The following is a 21,958-nucleotide window of genomic DNA, read 5'->3' on the forward strand; positions in this document are numbered from 1 at the left end:
TTGGTGGTTTTCAATTAGCTGCAACCAAAAAGACCTTGACCAATCAGATTACTCACTCTAATCTCCATTTTTGATGCCATCTGTTGATAAGCTAAACATTCCTAGTTTGTAAAATATCCTTTGACCTCTTCAGGTTTTGTTAATGTTAAAAATGCTGTATTTTACAGTTTTGTACCAGGAGTGGGATGACTGTTGTAGCTTGATTTCTGTAAAGACTTGTTTTGTCAGTTAAATAAAATGATTAAAGAGAGACGGTGATTGCGTGGAGATGGTGAGTTATTGAGAGGGAGGAGGGGGATGAAAGGAGCATGACATTTAGAGGAAGGTGGACGCCAGCTCAATATGGTTTATCTGTTGCTGAGGTCAGGTGGATTGTCAGTGGTGATGACTTAGTTTCTTGGAACTAAGATTGAACCCGGACTAACTCGCACAACAGTATATACATTCAACAGTGTTGGCCAGGGATATCTAAAGGCATCAACAATATATAATTCATATTAATATATAGGTGTATTCATTATTGAATATTTAAAATGTGTCATGTGTCACAAATATTGTTCAAAGTGCTTGTAACTGTTTGGCCAAAGTGGGAAAGCAGCATTTCATGCGACATAAATATGAGAGGTTTACTGGAAGCCAGCAGAATCAAGCCAGCTCCTGTGGTCCACAAAGACACAGCGTATGACTACAGACCAGTGTGCCCATATTTTTGCATAAGGTAAATTGTATATGAAGCAGAAGCTAAATTAGACTATGATTATTCCCGCAGCTATCTGGCTATACAAACAGCCTAAATGTAAAATATAAAGGGTTTGTGAAGTAGGCCTAATAAGAATGTAGCCTAACTATTTCAGATAAGTTACCACACATCTCCTCCCAGGTCACACCGCAGCCTTGTGAAGGGCATCTCCCTCTCCTCATGCCGTGTGACTGTCAAGCTTCCTGTGGCCGCGGTCCCGCTGCTTCTTTGGGCGAGACTGTGCCGTGAATCATCGCTTTCATGTGCGGCGGAGAAGGGCGCCTCCTGCTGTGCACAGACAGACGCACAGTTCAAACAAACATGCCCTTTGCCTCTTTGCCTGTGGCCACCGGCATGGCACGGGCAGCGGTGTCTAAACAATAGATACTATTCCACAGTATGAAACAGGCCTATAGTTTCAAACACGTGGAAAGAGGAAGTTGTGTTGTGAACTCACTTCACGTGACTTTTCTTTGGTATTAGTCGCTGTTGTCATGGTAACCGGAGACTGGAGATGAAAAGAAAAATGGTTTACAATTTAGAAAATGGGGCATAGTAGTGTATACTATGGGTCTACTCTATGGGGAGTATCTAAGAATAGGTAGAGTCACTATTAAGCCAGACAGGCCTTTCTTTTATACCACCGGTCAACACAAAATAGAGCATATACAGTAACGCACTGGTATACGCTCTTGGGAACACTAGATAGCATATTAATCTTAACATTTAGGGCCAAAAGTAGGCCTACATAATATATAATCTGACCAACAAATGAAGACATGCCAATAAATAGGCTTTTGCCTCGACTTCACTAAACTAAATTGCAAACTCGGTAACTTCTCTGCTGCTGTAGTTCTGTACAGAAATGAGTGAGGGCGCTCTCACATCACAAAAAGACGTTTACTGTAGAATAGAAAGAATCAAAAAAGGAATTGTTTAAAAGGCAAACTTTAACGTGACATCAAGCACATGTGCTCTAACAGACATACAAGACCGGTGGAAAGTTTAGCATGTTTGAAAATAATGTGCAGCCTGGTTCAGACTTGTGAGGCTCAAAGGGGTGCTTGAAATAATGCCTGACAACTACGTTTCCCATCATGCCTCGGGGGTATCGATTTTCCGTCTTCATAGCGGTAGCGTTTTCTTGGTCCATTGCAGCAAAACGCGGATGAGTTGCCGTTAACTTGTATCAGTGATCCCATGTCATTTCAGTATCTCCCTACTGTATTTAGTTTGGATACACTCTGTAGGCAACTTATTACACATTTTGGTGGTATTTTTTTTCTTCTTGAGTTTGAAGAGTCTCTACCTGGGCGCGCGGGACTGAACCAGCGCTCACTGGCAGCATCAGTTTGTGAGTCTTTCTGGACTGAGTCGAGACAGACTCCGCTTCTGACAACGCCTTTCACCCCGGTGTCCGCTTCCTCCGAGCAGCAGCAGCTTGGAAAAGTTAACTCTACAGGGGCTGTTGGACGGGACTGTGCCGCTTGACAACTTATGAAAGACCGACATTCTCTCCACACAATCAGTGAAATTATTTGTGCGTAAAAGTGTAGACATGGGGTGCACGATCAGCGCCGAGGACAAAGCAGCGGTGGAGAGGAGTAAGATGATTGACAAAAACCTACGAGAAGACAGAGAGAAGTCTTCCAGGGAAGTGAAGCTGCTGCTATTAGGTATGGAAGCCGATTTTATGGTTATAATCTACTTTTACTACTATAGTGTGTAAAATCTCTCAGTCGTCCAGGTAGAATCCATGGCAATGGAGAAGTTCAATTTGGGAACTGTACAAACGTTTATTGAGGTCGAAAACGTTTCGCAGCTCACCCAAGCTGCTTTTACTACTGTTGTAGTTTGTCACGCATAGTTATATGCAATAGTAAAATGTATGCATAACGGCAATTTGCCCATTATAGAGGACATTGTTTAAGCCGAACAACACTTAAAAAGTCATACATCGAGTGTCTCTGTTATGACTGTTTTACATTAGGTTGAATTTGTTTACATTTGGTTAGAGTGGAACATATTTGAGCTGTCACTTTGGCTAGACTCAGTTCTTATACACAGACAGTGGGAGGTAAAATGACACACAGGGTGTTGGCTGAGGAGAAGTGCCAGCGGGGAATGAACACAACAGTCTACCCTTCAGATTGTTTATGCTGTCAACTTTTCAACACAGTTATGATCTCCATATCTGACTGGTTTCGTGGGAATAATTTCCATTCAGTATACATGTAGGCTTATGGATTTTTAAGTTTCTGAGTGGGATGAATAAGAAAAAATTCCTAACCACTCACATTTGAGGAAAGTCTTTCTTACTGGAACCTCTGAAATTAATTGAAATATAAATCTTATGCCAAACCAGTAAACATCTTTGCAATACCAAATGTTGCTTCAGTCTGGTTGCATTTTTGGTCCAGATGCCTGTAGTTAGACAAACCATTTTGGTTTTGCACACTGTAATTTTGGTTTATAATTGAGAGAACATACATTGTGAAGAAAGCCTGACAAGAAATGCACTGGCCACTGTGGCTTCTGGCAGCGTTGTTATTATCTGCTCATGTGTTGGAACTCATCTTTACAGCCCTCTACATTAGCATATAGAAAGAAAAACCTTTCTTGTTTCATTTGTTCGATTTTAGGGTTAGCTAGCGCACAACTCCACCATCTCCAGATCTGAGATTTGTTCAAAAGACAAAACTTCCATGGTGAATTACCGTATTATAATTATATAATTATCATTTTCCGGATAGTATCTCACTTGAGGCCTATATAGTAGACTCAGACCTTACCCGGAATATGTGTATGATGATGTACAATGAATTATTCATCAAAATATCCATAAATTTAATGCATAGTCAGAGTCACATGACTGACTTGCTTTCTTTTCAATGGACAACTCACGTCACCCAGAATGTATATGCCATATATTTAAATTACCATAAAAGGGATTGATGAAGGGCTTGCAACTTGTCCCCTGGTTTCAGCTGTTAGGCAATAACTTAAATAACAAGATGATGATCTCAGAAGATATTTGTGGATGGGAAAAGGTTGTGTGAGGGAAGTTCTAAAGAAGGGAAGTATTCACTGTTGTGCAAAATCAAATACAAAAAGACATGAAATTATATGTATCTCTGAGGTGGTAGAATGTATGGGATCTCAGTGCTCTATAAACCCACAAACATAGATAAAAATAAATGGGACACTTTCATAACCTTTATACAATCTAGAAGAATAACCATATGGTACCAGTTAAGCCAGTAATAGTTTTAATAGATGGCAGAGGACCAGTCAAATTGTAGGACAGTGGAGTATCTCTTCCTCATTCGCTGTTTGGTTTCTGTAACATGATCCAATGTAATGCGATTACCACTGGCCCCAGCAGTATTTCCCAAAGTGATGCCAGCACCCAGCACTTTATTAAATGGGTGATTTTAAAGTGCAAATGTTGTTATAGAATCCATTCCCAAGGAACAGCCAGTAAATCATAGCACCAGCACCTACAAGCAACACTTCGCATTATAAGGCTGGCGTTTTATATGGGCTAATAATGTATACTTTATCATGCATAGTTGAGGTTGGATGAGGACTTCTCTGCAAGAGGTCATTAAAACTTCCCACAAATGCAGCAAGTACTTGGTGTCCTCAGTTCCTGTATCCAAAATAGGATGGACTATAAAATTGTCAGTGATGCAATAATAAAAATGAAACTTATTTGCTCTTTAACTTTTATTAGATAGTAGTTATGTTTCGAAAATGCCTCACTTAGTACCATACACTGTTGAATTTCAACCCTGAATCATTATATACCATTACTGAACATTGTTATAGATTCACTGTCTCCACTGTCACACTACAATGATAACCTAATAATGAATTGTACAACTTGTGTTAAGTTTTTCTACTATAACAGAAAAGAAAAGCAAAAGATTAGGTTGCTTCTTTCTATACAGATGTGATGTTTATTATTATTAGAATCCAATATGTATGAAAAAACTTTTCTGTTTAACATATGACAAATGGCAACGTTATTTTTAAGGAGGAAAGTTGTCTCTAAAACACAACTTGTAAGTATCCAAAAATACCAAATCTTAAGCAAAACAACTTTGCTTTGTCTTTGAGCATTTGTCATTGAAATATATTGGATTTTGCAATCCAAACAATATATAAAACAACACATGGATGGCAGACAGACTGGCTATGTAAGTGCGTTTTCATGCTCTGAGCCTGATCTAGGAGATATGCCAGGACAAAAAGCTGCTCTTAACTGTACTTCCTCTCATTTCTGAGTCACCAACGTGTGACCATTCATCAGATGCTTACTGGCTGCTATTGTGCTGAGAGCTTGTGGCCCATTGTGTTTTATGCTTCTATTTTAGCAAGGGAATACAGAATAGGTTAGCTTGTGTATATGTTGGAGCAATTGCAAATGGCTTAAAATTACTGTAGTGAGGAAAAATACAAATGACCCGAAATTCTTTTGTATGGGAGTGGTCATTTTCAACCACAAAAAAGTGAAGCAATTTTTTCCGAGTGCTGTCCTCTTCCCCTGTCTGTGCAAAATTAGATTTATGGGGGAAAAACAAAGCACGGATCGGCTATTTTCCTAATGCAAAACCACCAAAACTGAAGGGACCAATGCATATGCTTGACTGAGTAACAGCTCCCAGTGATTTTTAAATATCTGCATTTTAGATTGTGGTTAAATGGTTCCTGGTTTGGAGACATGGTGTGGTTTTGGATGCCTCTGTCTGTAGCAGTGGTGAGTGAGTTGGCAGAAGGCCATAGCTGATAATGGGCCAGAAATGCTGTGAATGAGAGAGTTCAACAGTATCCGCCCTCCCCTTCTGGTCTGAGAGCATAAATCTCATTTGGTGCTGTTAAACCAGAAGAATTTATGGGTTTAAATCTTGTAGACAGGCATCGGGACACATAACTGCACTGCTAACTGTGACTAAATGTATAAGGGCAGGATTCCCAAATGGGCTGAGGCCAACAACAATAATACTACAATGACTTATCTTAAATCATTTTCCATGCAGACCCAGGCTTTCTATTTTAGTTAAGCAGCACTCCATATTTCACATTCCTTTGTGTAAAAACATCTTCATACTGTGGTCACTAATTACTGTCTGTGGGTATATTAGGAAAATTGTTTTACAGCCAGTGAAAACTCGCTTCACATGTTGATAGGAATAATTTCTCATAATCACTCCACTTAAGCTTATTCAATTATAGTTCATTTACACAAACTGGTACATTTAAAAAGGAATATGTTAGAGATTGACTGATATGGGGTTCTTCATGACTGATGGCAACACGTTTTTTTTTAGAATCCAGAGCAGCTGTTGGCCGATAACATCTGCTAATATTCTAAGGAAGGAAAATTTGGAACAGATTTTAATCATTTTCCCCAAAGCATATGATTTATATTTGAATATGCGATTACACAACTCAATTACCGTCTAAACAATCCACAGCCCTGTTTTACTACAAATCTTCACTCACATTTAGCATAGAGTGTGTTCTTTGACCTGAAGGGTTCAAGTAAAGCTTTGCCTTTTCTTTAAGCAGGTGGTCAGCCCAAACAAAATACTGGCTGGAGATTTATAGCCAGTGCTCTAAAAGTGCAAAGATCGGCCAAACGATATATCTATGTCTACATATGTGTTTGACAGGTTTTCACTTTATGTTATGTCAACTTTTTTGTGATTCAGTTTGTTGAGGTGATAGCCATGTGTTGTTAGAATGGCTGTAACTCTTAATGTTGCTTAGGACTTGCTGTGCTCTAGATTTTTAGCCAATCACCAACTTGTTATTTGATAAGCTAACTCCCCTCTGATGGACAATGAACTTCCTTATGTGTTTCTTAGTTCATGCTAGAATCATACTAAAAAGTTCTAAACGTTCTGGTCTCAGCTTGAACATTACTCCATTAATCTACTGTATTTGTTTATGTTTTTGGGGCTGACATGTTGACAGAGTTTGTTATTGCATTTGATGCGTCGGTGTCTCTGGTGGAAAAACGCTGCCTCAGCCAAAAGCTTGACAACTGTTTCCTGTTCAACTGATTGTTGGAGCAATGCAGTGATTGGACCTTATGGTGAAACAAGCTCAGATTCTTACACAAATGCTCTCTGGTTCTCCTGTTAGCGTCACACTGAAGTTTACACAGTTGCATCATCTGTTTAATGGGACCACATGACTCTGCACATGTCTCCTCTGCTTCATGAAAGAGCAGTTGGTGGTGACTGATTGTAGATTCAAAACTACTTATGGTTGTTTGAATATGGCACATTCAAAATACACACACAAATAATGTCTTGTTTTTGGCACATGTTGTTGTATATTGTATCAGATTCAAAGCCAATAATTCAGTAAAAGTGAGAGACAATACAATTTGCAATCATCCCTTGTATGCACATGTACCTAACTATTTCTGTATTTTTTCAGGTGCTGGTGAATCTGGGAAAAGTACAATAGTGAAGCAGATGAAGTAAGTGCATATTTAAATTGGTCACTTCTCCTCTACTCTATTTCCAGGAATTGTATTTTTCAGTTCCTAAGATTTTAACTGCTATTATTCATTATATGCCAGAACAATAGCAAGTCTCTTGTATTTGAATTTAAAGTTGTGATCTTATAACAACAGGTTTTATTGTCAGTTAACATTAACTTATGATGTATGGCCACACCAACTTGATATTGCCCAATCTCATCTGATCTTGGAAGTGAAATATGGTTGTGCCTGGTTAGTGCTGGAAATACATGTTGTAGTGGAGTAACAGTGGTTTCTGCTGGGACAAATAAATACAGTTTTGTAACAAATTTTGAAGTATGATATATTGTTGAAGAAAATATAGACGATAAACATAATAATATTTATTTTTTTTAAGCCAAGGACTAACTCTACAGCATGGTTATGCCCAAAAACTATTCTAAATGTATAATATTCTTACAAAAAAACACAAACCACATTGAATAAATGGCAGAATTCATCACTATAGTTGTTAGTTTGTATCTGTTATTAGCCATAGAATTTATTTAACCCTCCCCAGCACAAATCTGGTACAGAAAAATACCAAAAAGTTTCTCGATAGTACAAAGAAAAAGTCCCCATGATAAATATTGACCGCCAGAATGTTGTTCCACCTTATATATTGCTAAGTTGATATAGTAATTATCATAACAGGCCCACACATCTCCCAAATTGCCTCATGGGTCTAATCTGGCATGTTTATAGCATGAATATGATGTACGTTCATTAACATACACTGTCCCAACCAAATAAACAACTGTTGAGAAGCTGGTCTGTTAGCAATGCTTGTTCAAAATTAATCATCATTAGCCGTGCTTAAGAGTTGTTATTGTAGTGACTATTTTTGCAAACCACATGATTTTTTTCTGCTGTCGATTTTGCAGTCCATGTCTCAGTGATTTACTAAATGGTTTTATGTAATACTCCTACGTCCCCATTTAACAATTTCTCTCCATGACATTGACAGAGGACTCCCACTCCTAACGGCTGACAGTCAGAGGTTAATAACGCGGTGATACAAACTCGGTTCATATTTGAAATACCTCAGTTTGCTTTGGCAGAAAATGAAGCTTTCTTTTCCATAACATGTGAAACAATAGTCACAGAGGCCAGTGCGAGCCTGGCAGCCACTGAATAGACTGGTAGTTCCCACATTAGCCATGCGGCGTGCTCAGTGAGGTGCAAACTCCAGCGATAATGATGACAGATCCTTCTCTCTATCTCTCACACATTATCTCCACTCTATTGTTTATTGGGTTGTGCAGGATCTTTAGTAAAGTTTTTTATTTTGTCTGTTGCAGAATCATTCATGAAGATGGTTACTCAGAAGAAGAATGCAAGCAGTACAAAGTGGTGGTCTACAGCAATACAATACAGTCCATAATGGCCATCATCAGAGCAATGGGCCGCTTAAAGATAGACTTCGGAGATCCAGCTCGAGCAGTATGTTATAAAACTTTTCACCATTTTTCTTTTTTTTATATCTATACTTAGAGCTGGACACCTCTTATTTTTTCTTTACCAGTACCACCTGTTTTATGGTACCTAAACAATAAAACAAAATGATTATTATTATTGTTATTATTATTATTATTATTATAGTAGTAGTAGTAGTAGTAGTAGTAGTAGTAGTAGTAGTAGTAGTAGTAGTAGTAGTAATAGTAGTAGTAGTATTAATAACAGTAATAATAATAATAAAAACTACTAAACTGTAGTTTATTGGCATTGGTGGTTCAGTGGTTCAAACCAGTTGGGTTGTTGTGTCTTTACCCACCTCTTGTTTAGCGGAGATGTATTTTGTATTACTATATTTCTGTATTTTATTTTTATCTGTACATACACATTTATATAATTATGCCTTATTTGACACCAGTCTCTTACTATAACTCAAATTATTTTGAATGTTTTATTATCAGTTTTATGTTGTTGCTCTCTTATAATATATCAAGATGTATGTGGATCAACAAAGTTTGTCTAAAGGCCACCAAACACTACAAGAGAATTTGCTTGATTTTGGCTGCGATTTGCTTCTCCCCGAGTTCCGAGAGGCGTGACCCAACTTTGTGTCTTCATGTGCAGTTTTGGAGCCGCAGCACTCCTCATGTGTGTATCAGTGTGACTTTGAGCTGCACTGTTATCAGCAACATCAGCAACAGAAGCACAAGATACAAGCTCAGGAAATAGTGAAAATAATGCCTTATTACTTTATTGCTCACCTCTCGTAAAGTTGTAACTTTAAACTGCAGCATTTCATCCTCATTATTCCTAGAATTTGCTCCCTGCAAATAATGACACTCAGTCCATAAAACTGCTCCCAACTTTTTAGCCTGTGAAATGCAGCCATGTCCCACTGCAGTCTTTGCGATCTGAGATTTAAAATCTCGTAAGATTCTCCTCATATCTGTGGTGTGCACTTTTTGTGACCGAAAAGACCAAAAAAGACATTTAACCCAATTAACCCTAACCGAAAAAAGACATTTTACCCATTTTGCCTAAATATGAATGTGATGAATGTGTGACTGATTGGGGGCAGATGGCGCACCTTTGCTGTCTGCCCATACAAAAGTACCGCAGTTTACAATCACCAAGTTTGGAGTGAACGAGTAAGGCAATGTAAAGCACCTTTGAGTATCCAAAAGAGCGTTTATAAATCAAATGCATCAATAGTATTATTATTTCTCCAGGATGACGCCCGGCAGCTGTTTACTCTGGCCAGTTCAGCAGAAGAGGGAGTGATGTCGGCTGAACTGTCCCGTGTGATCAGACGCCTCTGGACCGATGAGGGGGTCCAGGCCTGTTTTGATCGTTCCAGAGAGTACCAGCTCAATGACTCTGCCGCTTAGTAAGTCTCTGTATAATCCCTCCTCATACGCACTGCTCTGTCCAAGGGCAAAATGTGATCATAATTCATTCAGTGTGAGGAGGACAAAAGCTGCCAGCTGGTCCAGAAACAATCACACATCAGGTATCCCAAATAATACAGCTATTGTTGTGTTTGTGATACTAACAGTGCTGCTTCAGTGCAATGACAGAAAAAGTGTTATTGTTTTATCAGTTTATTAGTGATACTATAGCTAAAGAATCTCAACTTCACTTGAACGTTCAAGTTCAAGAATACTGTAACTGGCCTAACCGAATCCTTAAACTGGCACTGACATGCAACTCCTACAGATAAACCCTTCTTTGTCCCCCAGAAGGTAGTAAGATTAAGCAGAACCCCGGTAGTAGACTAGTAGGTCGTAGTCGTACTTGCACTACGATTTGAGAGCCAATGTGGGAGTACATAGTAATTAGATGCTGTTATATTTTCCATCCAGTGTGTGATAACATTTTTATGACTTGGGTTTTCCTGTTTTATTTGTTGAAATAATTGAAGATGAGGAAGGCTTGTTGGTGCATGTTTTATTATCAGACTTACTGCATAATGTTACCTGCTAAAGTAAAAGCCTTGTCCTTGTATTAATATTACTATGATTCTGAAAAGGGGAGTTCTATAGCAGCAACAACTGGAGACGACTTGCAAAATGACAATATAAAGTGGTAAATAGAACCATTACAGTTGGTAAAATGAGATGAGTTCTGGTTGAGTAGTTTTCAGCTGCACATTTTGGTCTTTCAAATGTTCAAATGGTTCTGGGTCTTTTTAAAATGTACACCATGATAAAAATGCAACTATTATAACTATTAAAGTTGCAAATTTAATCACAAAAATTACATATTCTAATTTGTTCCACCCTTGTGTTAAATGAAACATGAAGACTCTGGTGGAGTGTTTGTGTGAAGGGCATGAGTTTTGTTGTGAAAACAGTTGATCTGTCGTGGCGCTCAGTGCATTCTGTCCTCACAATAAGACTCAAGGGCCAGTGGAGCTAAGTCTGTTTTTACTCAACCCACCACAAGCCTTGTGTTTATTATTCACCAAAATATGAGCCCTTATTTAGTATCACTCTGCGCAGCCCCAGATGTCGAACAGACCTCCACAGACATGTACAAGCAAGAAACTGTGCACTGGAAAAGCAATGAATTATTATTAGGTTGTGTGTAAAAATGAAGATATGTCGTGTAGGGCCATTTTAACACACACTACTGCAAATTTACAGCATGTAGAATTTTCCATGTTTAAAGGTCAGCTATGTAACCTCTTGGTAGAGGGTACGCCACCTGCTTGTCTCCATGGAGATGTTATTGCTTTGCACTTGATAAATGCAAGATATAAACATTTAATGATATGAGAATAATTATAATAATGACATTCCAAGTAAATGCATTGACATCTCTATAATATGATGGCAGAACCTCCATCAAGTAAAATTAAATAGTCAGTGTTTCGATAAAATGTTGGCGAACTCTGATTGGCCCAAAGCTACACGCAATAAAACCAAATTTCAACGTAAACAAAAGAGGATTTTTCTCTGTGCTATATAAGTGCAGCTTATGTTGTATGAGGTTCAGTACATTATAAGAATCCATACATATAAATACTCTTATTATATTCTTAGCGTGCAAAAATAAAATTTTGTGTCAGTTGATTTCCTTAAATGGTGCTGTTGAATGCCAAGAAGAAATGGCATGAGGAGTATGTTGTGAATTAACCCTTGTCATGAATGATATTGAAACATTAACTGTGGATCACATTGGTGTCACTTGGTTTACGTAGTACTTCAGCTTCATTTGCTTGTGCAATATTGGTCAAATGGAGAAGCATGTTATTAAAAGGAAGCTTCACTTTTGCAATTGCACATTTTTTCAAAACTACTGACATATCATTTCAACTCAGTGTTTCTGGTAATTGATTAAGTCACTTCTTCTATGTAATGACCTAAAATGTCTAGCTCTTAGGATTAGGGATGTTAGAATTAATCTGTGTACAATTAGTTGGGATATTTGTAGTTGAATAGAATGTAATTAAATATGAAAAAGGGAAAATTGTGATTTAATAAAGCCGGTCACATATCACAATATCAATATGACAACCTATAAAACTGACAATTCAAATGATTAACAGATTTGACTTTTCAAGATTTCAATACCCTGCTACCATTAAGATTTTCTCTTACAGTCTTACAGTCTGCTAGTCTTATATGTATTGTATTGTTTTTTCCTGCAGCTACCTGAATGACCTGGACCGTATCTGTGAGTCTGGGTACGTGCCAACGCAGCAAGACGTGCTACGAACCAGAGTCAAGACCACGGGCATCGTCGAGACTCACTTCACCTTCAAAGATCTCTACTTCAAGTCAGTTCATTAGCTTAGACCCTGGCATGTTCTACAAAAGCAACTAATTAAATTTTATATGGAGTTAAACAGTGGGGTGGTTTATTGTTAGAGTCAGCAGTAACAGTAAAAGTTGCTGTAAAAGTCACTTCTAAAGGCAATTAAAAAGTACCAAAGCTTTGACCATGTTACAAGTGTGAAAGTGTGTATTTTAGTTTTACGATGTTGCTATGGGCTGCACTATGTCTCCTTTGGATCCTAGCAACAACAATGACAACACCTAGTTCATGCAGCTCATATATCTAATGACTTCTACAGTACTTTGACGTAATTATATTGCAAACAAAGAGACATCGTGAGGCCGCTTTGGGGAACAGGTTTACATAGCTAGAATGTTTATATTGGCAGAGGTGAAAGATGTACTGCAAATGTGCATTGAGTAAATATAATTGTAGTGCTTAATTAAAAGCAAGTATATTAATATATGCTTAAAGTAGTAAGTAGTAGTACTAGTAGTATTGCTATTGCTCCACTATGCTTGTGAGTTACCATAACTTTTACTGCAACTATATGTACTGTTTATAGGCTTTAATGGTAAACAGTGCCATGAAAAACATGTATTTGAAGTGTGATCAAACTTGCATCTCCAAAGATCTGGCCCATAACTTGGCCTGTTTGCTTCCATTAAGATAATTTTAATGCCATACTGTGGAACATTCCAGACAAAGCAATAACTCCATGGAGACAAGAAGGTGGCGGTTACATTGTGCACCTCTAATGTGTATTTTTAGGTATTGATTCAACCAAATTATACTCTATTAGATCTGGTTTCTTTTAGCCCATTGAATACTTACATAACGTTCACACTAGTACAATTCATATTTTTGTTTTTTACCTGCAAGGATTACATAACTATTTTACTCTGAATTTGAGTCCATTAAGCTGAATGATTTGCTTACAAATCCAAAATCCCTTCCCTTGGTTTAGTACTTCCCTATGATGACCAACATACAATTTAAGTGATTACATTGAGTCCATTTACATTATTTTGTCTAGCAGGCTGTACTTATAAATATTGGTAGAACATTAACTGTGATAGCCTCTATGACCTGCCTTGGGATGGTGTAAACATAGAATTGAAGAGCACAGCATGGGACCATTTCATTTTGGTTTAGCACTGTTACAGAGAGGGGTGCAGGTGCCAGTGATACAAACATGAGATTATGAAGTCAGGACACCTGTCTGTTGTTTTTGATGATTTAACAGACTTTTGCAGACAAACTTTGCATTTTAAGGTGCACTATGTAAGTTTTCTGATGGGGTCTGTCACCTATTTGTCTTCATGGGCATGATTGTTTTCCTGGAATGCTATGGTATTAAACTTATCTATCTTGACGTAGTTCAATTAAAGGTGTTTTAAGTGCTATAGAAATGCTCAGACAATCATGAATTATCACTATGAGGAGTCAACTTTCCACTGATTTGACCTGAAACTTGGCCTGATGGCATCACCTGCTTGTCTCCACCGAGATGAATCGGTTTAAATCTATAGTGTGAAACATTCCAGGCAAAGCAATAACATCTCTTTGGAGACAAAGAGGTGACGGATTCTCCTCTAGAAAAGTTACATATTGTACCTTTAAATGCAAGTGTGTTTTGATGGGAGCAAAAGACAAAACAATGATTACTATTCAACACTAATAAGGACATGCTTTTAGAAATTATAACTATAAATGCACCCAGTCCCAGGATTCAATATTTTTTCTATGTTTTAGGATGTTTGATGTGGGGGGGCAGCGCTCGGAGAGGAAAAAGTGGATCCACTGTTTTGAAGGCGTCACCGCAATCATCTTCTGTGTCGCCCTCAGTGATTATGACCTGGTTTTGGCAGAGGACGAGGAGATGGTAAATATAATATTTTTTTGTTTTTTTGTAATATTTTTAACTTGATACAAACCAGGGCATTGATAACTCTTTAAACTATTCTCCATCTCACCAACGCAACTGTGCAAAGTGAAGTTGCTGAAAGAGACATCCTATACCCTGTAGAAGAAAAACCTTGACAATTATTAATTTAAATGTGACATTTTTATTGAGATTTACCAGTTTTCCCCTTTATTGGTAGTTAAAAAAACATCTTTCTGGAGGTGGCATGTCACCTGCATGATTCTATGCATAAAGAAAGTAAAAACCATACAACATACTCCATGGAAACAGATACGTTTTATGCCATACTGTGGAATATTATAGCCAAAGGAGCCATGTCCCATGGAAAGAAGCAGAAAGAGGCTATCTTTCAGGCCAAATAAATCAAATAATGAGGTTTGTGAAGATGCAAGCATTCTTCAGTGCAGTAAAAACATACTTTTATTTTTTATACTTTTTATTTTATTCAGTTTTTTATTCTAAAAAGTTACGCAATGGGGCTTTAAATTAAAGTAACAAAAAACTGGCAATTTCCTGTTAGTGCTACTATCATTTAAATGAAGAAGGCAAAATTTTTCACCGCTAAAACCCCTGCTCAATAAATACCTCATAAAAAGGCCCATTTAATTGTCATTTATATTTTATTTTCCTAATGTACTCCCATGCACTTCACCTTAGCTACAATCTCTGTAGGCCAATAACTGATGATGATGATGTTGTCTTTGTTCTTCATATTTTATTTTTAACCCTCACTATGTTTGTTGATTTGTTAAATTAAGAAAAGTAATATACAAAATGTAAATACAAATTTAAATGACAATTAAAAGAATTATAATATTAGTCTTTTGTTTGTCTCAGAATCGAATGCACGAGAGCATGAAGCTGTTTGACTCCATCTGTAACAACAAGTGGTTCACACTCACCTCCATCATCTTGTTCCTGAACAAGAAGGACCTGTTTGAGGAAAAGATCACACGCAGCCCTCTCACCATCTGCTATCCCGAATACACAGGTACAGCCCAGCAAGTGCAGCTTTCTGGGAACACACACAACACATCTGCTGTTTCTTTGTTTTGTTTTGTTGAAGTATTGTTGAGTTTGTTGTACAGTTATTTAATGAGATAACAGTTTTTTCTATTGCACATAGTTTTTATTACATTGTTAACCAGATCAAAGTGGATACACTGACTGAAGATTTAATAATACCGTCTATATTATTAAAAACGTAAACAATTCAACAACCATTATAGCTGGTTGTTCACAGTTAACTTGATTTATCATTACAGGACTGATAATGTGTGAGACATTATGCAGTAAGCATTGGTATTTCCTGAGAATGCACTTCCTCTGCTATGGTATAAAGAAGTGAAGCAGTTTAAATTAGGCTCAAGTTAGGATACATCTTAGTGAAAGTAATCTATTTTACTCATTTATCAGAGAAGGTATTTTAAAAATTAAGTCATAAGGTGGAACCGAGCTTTTTGAGCTGAAGCCCCTATTTCTTGCAAAAACAATTTAACATTAACAACACAAATTAGGCTGGTATTTTAGGATATAGAAGCTCATTTATAGGCCTTTCAAAGTTAAACTAGACTTTGGAACTTTACATCCTGCATAATATTGAAATACACAATATTGATCTAAAATGGCTTAATGAAATTTCTCCATGACTTTTAGTTTAAAATCCCAGAACTAAATTCTCTTCATTGTGGCATTTCACTGTGGCAAGCAGCCAAATTTCATTTACTTGTTTTTGTTTAAAATGGCTACACGGCACCTACATATAGTCTGAATGTACTAATAATCGCAAGTAAGTATAGAGCTGTGGGCAGGTATGTAGTGGTAGGTGATACAGTAATGTTCTGTGCACTCAAGCCTCAAATGCAGGACAGTGTGGGATTACTCAAACATGCATGAATTGACAAAATACAAGTAAGCTAATGATGAGGGAACACATGGTCCAAAGCCAACCAGTCAGTTTTGTCTAATATGTCCCCTTTCCCCTTGCCTATCTCCTTTCTGTTGTAGGTGGGCACTCATACGAGGAGGCAGCCGCGTACATCCAGTGTCAGTTTGAAGACCTTAACAAACGGAAGGACACTAAAGAGATCTACACTCACTTCACCTGTGCCACAGACACCAAGAACGTGCAGTTTGTGTTTGACGCTGTCACTGATGTCATTATTAAGTTCAACCTGCGAGAGATAGGCCTCTACTGATGCTCCACACACCAGGCAAGTGGCACTCATATACACCAACATTAAAATATTATAACACAAATGGTGCAATTATTTGTACTTATACATTATATATGTACATTATTTATCAAAGAAATTTGCACATTGTTACTTACAAGGGTATATACTTGTACTGTGTTTACAATGTTCAGTTCAATGTTCAGTCTACAATCGTTGCACAAGTCTTTGTTTATAGTAATGGTGGTGGTATTTATTTATCTTTTTAAATAATTTATTATTTTAGCTTTCAAGTTTGGTGTACTATATTTGTTTTGGAAATAAAGCAAATCACACTGATAAATTCTGAATTATTGTTCATTTGAGCATTTGTACTTCGGGCACCCAAATGGCTAGCAATGGCCCTGTATAAAGTCTGATATTTGGACTTTTTAGCATACTGGCTATCAGCCTTAAATCTCCAGCATAGGCAATATTTTATTTTGGTCAATCTGCTGCCTAACAAATACACACAAAGCTTTATTTTAACACATTAATATGAACAGAAAACTGCACAAAATGTGATTACACAGCTTTCTTGGTGTGTGGTCAAAGGACTGTGGGTGAGTTTGTAGGAAATTTAAATTACATGGTTTGATATTCATATTTGAAATAATGAAAATTGTAGTCAGGGAGCCAAAGTCTCAAAAGCTCTAGAAAATGGGTTGAACCTCACATCGCCTGCCATACTTTTTATTAGTGTTTTTTTTTGTTAACTGTGACCCTGAGGACCAATAATTGGAGGGTCTGCTCTTCCGGAAATATCGTGAAAAAAAATTGTGGCCATTTTAGTGTAGGTAACCTTAATTTTGTGATAGAAAATTTTGAAAAATTTCTTCAAATCCTCAGTGGATTGGGTAAGTTGTCTACAAATACATTCCAGATGCAAGGAACACATGTGGTGACAACATTCAGTGAAGAAAAATATTCATAAAACACATTTCTACATGATTTTGGCTCAATTTAATGCCAAAAAATAAGGCATTTTTTCACTTTTTTCCAATATTTTCATCTTTACTTCATTGGCAATCAACTATTCCCCCAAGTTTTGACATCAACCAATATGCCATTGTTTTCTTCAAACAGTATAGTCATTCCACAGAAAAAAAATATTAAAATCCAACCAAAATCAATGGATCTGTGATGATTTCTTTACCATCAACAGGCCCAGAACTTCAATAGAATGTTAGGCTACTCTCAACATTCCATAAGGCACACTGGATATTTAGCATGGTTGTTAATGTCCACATTATTAAACATCATGGTCCCTCGCTCCACCTTGTTCACGAATTTAAAAAGTCAACGCCAAAGTGAAAGGCACCAGCTGTTCACCAAGAAACACCTTCCACTGCAAAGAGACCAAGACGTGATGTTGCTCTAAAACCACAAGAACAAGAAAGTGTGAGCTCAGCCTGTTTTTCTTCTGTACGTCTCACTTAACAATCGGGATTTTACTTTGATGGTGCTCCACATACAAATGTTCTCTGCAAACTCAGGATAAGTTAGGAAGTCAAAGGTTTCCTTCTTGGTTCTTCCTGTGGATCAATCCTGCCCATCACCTTCACCTTTCACTATTTTTCAATTCCGTTTGAAACAGTTTGAACAGAGGTTTGAGTCACACACATCTGATTCACTTTTGTATTTATGGAGTTTGCAAACAAATTTCTCAAGTCGTTTTCCGCTGTTAGGATCCAACAACCACACAATTAACGATATCTGAATCACAAAACTAAAATATGACAATATCAGAACCAGAAACAAAAGTGATATGGTTCAAAAGATTTGAAAAGATCGACTTTGACAATAAACACATCCCACTGGGAAAACAAACATGGAAGTTTGACGCTCACTTTTTTGGAAAATCCTTCCCAGTATGGATTGCACAATGACCGGAAGTCTGAGATTCTTGATGCATCTATAGGATGCCCAACAAAAACTTTGGCGTAGCCAAACCAAATTTGGTACACGGATGCACCATGGGAATAGGGACAAAAAAGTATATTAACAGGAAGTCGGCCATATTGTACTGATCGCGCGACTCGGCACCAAAGGAGCATTTTCTTGTCCTCATATTTGAAGGAACTCATCCTAAGGTGTTTGACCCACACTCACTAGAATCATTCTGTATCATCTAGACGAGTGAGACATTAAAAGTTGTTTAAAGCTTTTTAAAACAGTGTTGCTGTGGCAACGGGGCAAATTTCGGGTTCGTTTTTGCAGCTCGCCATCAAACTTCAACGCGTGATAATTCACACAAACTTTGGCCAAGTTCACTCAAACTTTAATTGTTGGTGGACAGTCCGACCCTGAACAGATTTATATAAGAAAATCTAAACTGGACGCAATAGCGCCCCCTAGGGAGGTTGTATAGAACAATAAAATTTTACTTTGTCGTAGGCATGTAAAATTTGGTACACACATCCGTGGCCTGGTCTTAATGAAAAAAGTCAATGACGCCCACACTCCATCTCCCATCGTGTTGCCATGGCAACTGGCCAAAAATCTGTCTTCACCAAGGGGACGTCCCAACAAAAACTTTGATGTACTCAAACCAAATTCACTACACAGATGCATCATGGGAATAGGAACAATAAAGTATATTGTGACCACGCTCTCTCCCAAACCGGAAGTCCACCATCTTGGATTTAAAAAAAAAAAAAAATCAACACATACAGAAATTGAGAAAAATAGTAGGGTTCGGTTAAGATTAGGGGTTAGGTTAGGGGTAAGATTCAGGTTAGGGCTATGGTTAGGAGTTCACGTAGGTTTAGGGGTTAGTGTTAATTTAGAAGCTAGATCAATGAGTAAGGTGCATTCGTGGGACACGGCATGTGCAGAGCTCAACGTGGCCGGGGTGCGGCGTGGCATGGGCGTGGCATAGGCTCGAGCAAGGGCCGATCATTGCCGCTTGCGGCTATATTTATTATTATTATTATTATTATTATTATTATTATTATTATTATAAATATTATTATTTAAAAGATGACTAGGCCATGATGTTTAATAATGTGGACATTAACAACCATGCTAAATATCCAGTGTGCCTTGTGGAATGTTGAGAGTAGCCTAACATTCTATTGAGGTTCTGGGCCTGTTGATGGTAAAGAAATCATCACAGATCCATTGATTTTGGTTGGATTTTAATATTTTTTTTTCTGTGGAATGACTATACTGTTTGAAGAAAACAATGGCATATTGGCTGATGTCAAAACTTGGGGGAATAGTTGATTGCCAATGAAGTAAAGATGAAAATATTGGAAAAAAGTGAAAAAATGCCTTATTTTTTTGCATTAAATTGAGTCAAAATCATGTAGAAATGTGTTCTATGAATTTTTTTTCACTGAATGTTGTCACCACATGTGTTCTTTGTATCTGGAATGTATTTGTAGACAGCTTACCCAATCCACTGAGGATTTGAAGAAATTTTTCAAAATTTTCTATCACAAAATGAAGGTTACCTACACTAAAATGGCCACAATTTTTTTTCACGATATTTCCGGAAGAGCAGACCCTCCAATTATTGGTCCTCAGGGTCACAGTTAACAAAAAAAACACAAATAAAAAGTATGGCAGGCGATGTCAGGTTCAACCCATTTTTGAGACTTTGGCTCCCTGACTATGTCTCTACACATCACCCCAAAAATAGTGATAGAGCTTATCAACTCTGGATTATCTGTATTGGCATTGGCCATGAAAATTCCCATATTGGTTGAAATCTAGCTTTTAGTCAGTTGCAACAGATAAAAAAAGAACTTCAAGACCACTCAGATTGAGCACATTAATTTTTTTTTTCTCGTATTTAGTAGCATCTTTTAGACGAGATCACTATCATAGCATATGCAAATATAAATAAATTACCTACCTGTAACCTGTAATACTACTTTATATGTGCTGTTGTGTAATCTAAAGTTCTTATTCTTGTTTCTTACAGCACCACTTTATTTTTCTCTTCAGATCTTTGAAGCTGTATTGCCAGAATGCCAATTCTGCAGAAGACCATTTGTAAAGTAGGTACAAATAACGACTCAACCAGTATTGGAACAGACACAAGGATTTTCAATGGGTATTTGAACAGACATTGTCCTGTGCCCTAGTAGAAACTAAAGGGTCAGAAAGTTTGTAAGTTTGTGTCTGGAGTCCCAAAGTCTTAAAGACATTGTTCAAGGGCTCTGTCAACTCATTTTACACTTATGTAAATATATTGCACTTGTCTACTCATTTACCTTTCTGTCATAGTGCTATTTACTCAGATTTGTTGTTTTGGGGCCATAGTAACTTCACTTGTCAATAATTATTTGTACAGTATGTTTTTGTGCTCACCGTTGTATTGTGTAGAACAATGTGTAGAACAATCTATGCTTTTGTAATTCAACCACATCTTACTGTTTTTATACTTGACACATCATTGCGGTGGAGAAGAACATTGTTTTTAGATGTGTTTTTGTCAAGTTTGGAGCAGATTATATGAATCCTATGGATATTTATGATGGAAATATGGGGATCTTCTAAAGTTATAAATAATAATACATCAGTGTATGTCCAAGTGTGTTTTGCTAATAGAAAGTCACTGGCACTACTTTTGTTAAATATTACAATTGTCAACTTTTCAAAAAAAAAAAGATTTGTAAATTTCCTTTAGGTGGTTCTTCTAAATATTAAATAATGCCACAAATCTCTCTTCTCTTTGTGTTATTTATTTACAATTTGTGGTGAAGACTTGAAGCATTTCCTGTTTGGCTGATTATGATTGTAAATGTCCAAAATTATTACATGCATCCATTAATTATGTATATAACAGAGGTAATTCTGGCCTGGTAAGTGGCCAGTCTTACATTTGCTGCTTGTTTGTAAGACCTGCCTGAGGCTTTAGGAGTGTTTGTGACCTTTCTGACCCACTGAGCTATGAACACAATAAATCATGTGTGGACAGAGGAAGCGAGATCCTGTGATGTTGTAGTTGGATTTGTGACTTTTTTAAAAACTGCTGCTAACTGTGCCTATGGTCCAATCCACACACTGAAGAACCTCTAACCCTGACAGCCTGATAAAGTACTCTCCATTTGGCTCTGTGCTCAGTGCCTTTATTGTTAAGCTCTGTTTCCTTTGAACCTCACAGCTCAAACATGGAATTGGCAATGAGCTGCTTTATGCATGTTCTTTGCTGATGTCAAACTCATGTGGGAGGTTAGGTCTTATTTTTAATAAAATATTTATGTCATATGTACAATGTCTCTGTATGTCCCATCTAAAAGCACATTTGGAATAGAGCTTTTGACTGGCCCAAGTTCTCACATTCACATATTATC

The 21,958-nt window shown here is 37.3% G+C and overlaps 1 protein-coding gene across 2 annotated transcripts; it reads left to right on the top strand.

The window, feature by feature from the left end:
- Positions 1-1,867: 1,867 nt before the first annotated feature.
- Positions 1,868-21,328, top strand: gnai3 (guanine nucleotide binding protein (G protein), alpha inhibiting activity polypeptide 3). 2 transcript variants are annotated; one of them, XM_020929969.2, is made up of 9 exons: positions 1,868-2,415; positions 7,193-7,235; positions 8,579-8,720; positions 9,962-10,119; positions 12,385-12,513; positions 14,268-14,397; positions 15,277-15,430; positions 16,447-16,652; positions 20,584-21,328. In XM_020929969.2, the coding sequence occupies exons 1-8, from the start codon at positions 2,298-2,300 to the stop codon at positions 16,635-16,637; spliced, it is 1,065 nt and encodes a 354-aa protein (XP_020785628.1). In that variant the 5' UTR covers positions 1,868-2,297; the 3' UTR covers positions 16,638-16,652; positions 20,584-21,328. The 2 variants fall into 2 exon arrangements, with proteins under 2 accessions (XP_020785628.1, XP_055021701.1); XM_055165726.1 differs by having other exon boundaries at positions 20,607-21,328.
- The last annotated feature ends 630 nt before the right edge of the window (positions 21,329-21,958 follow it).

Source organism: Boleophthalmus pectinirostris, unplaced genomic scaffold, assembly GCF_026225935.1.
Source record: "Boleophthalmus pectinirostris isolate CB_2022bp ecotype Guang Dong unplaced genomic scaffold, ASM2622593v1 HiC_scaffold_8, whole genome shotgun sequence".
NCBI classification, from domain to species: Eukaryota; Metazoa; Chordata; class Actinopteri; order Gobiiformes; family Gobiidae; genus Boleophthalmus; species Boleophthalmus pectinirostris.

Coding starts and splice junctions, on each gene's coding strand:
- gnai3 (XM_020929969.2), top strand. CDS start 2,298: ATGGGGTGCACGATCAGCGCCGAGGACAAAGCAGCGGTGGAGAGGAGT. Junction 2,416..7,192: donor AGTGAAGCTGCTGCTATTAG/GTATGGAAGCCG, acceptor GTATTTTTTCAG/GTGCTGGTGAATCTGGGAAA. Junction 15,431..16,446: donor CTGCTATCCCGAATACACAG/GTACAGCCCAGC, acceptor TTTCTGTTGTAG/GTGGGCACTCATACGAGGAG.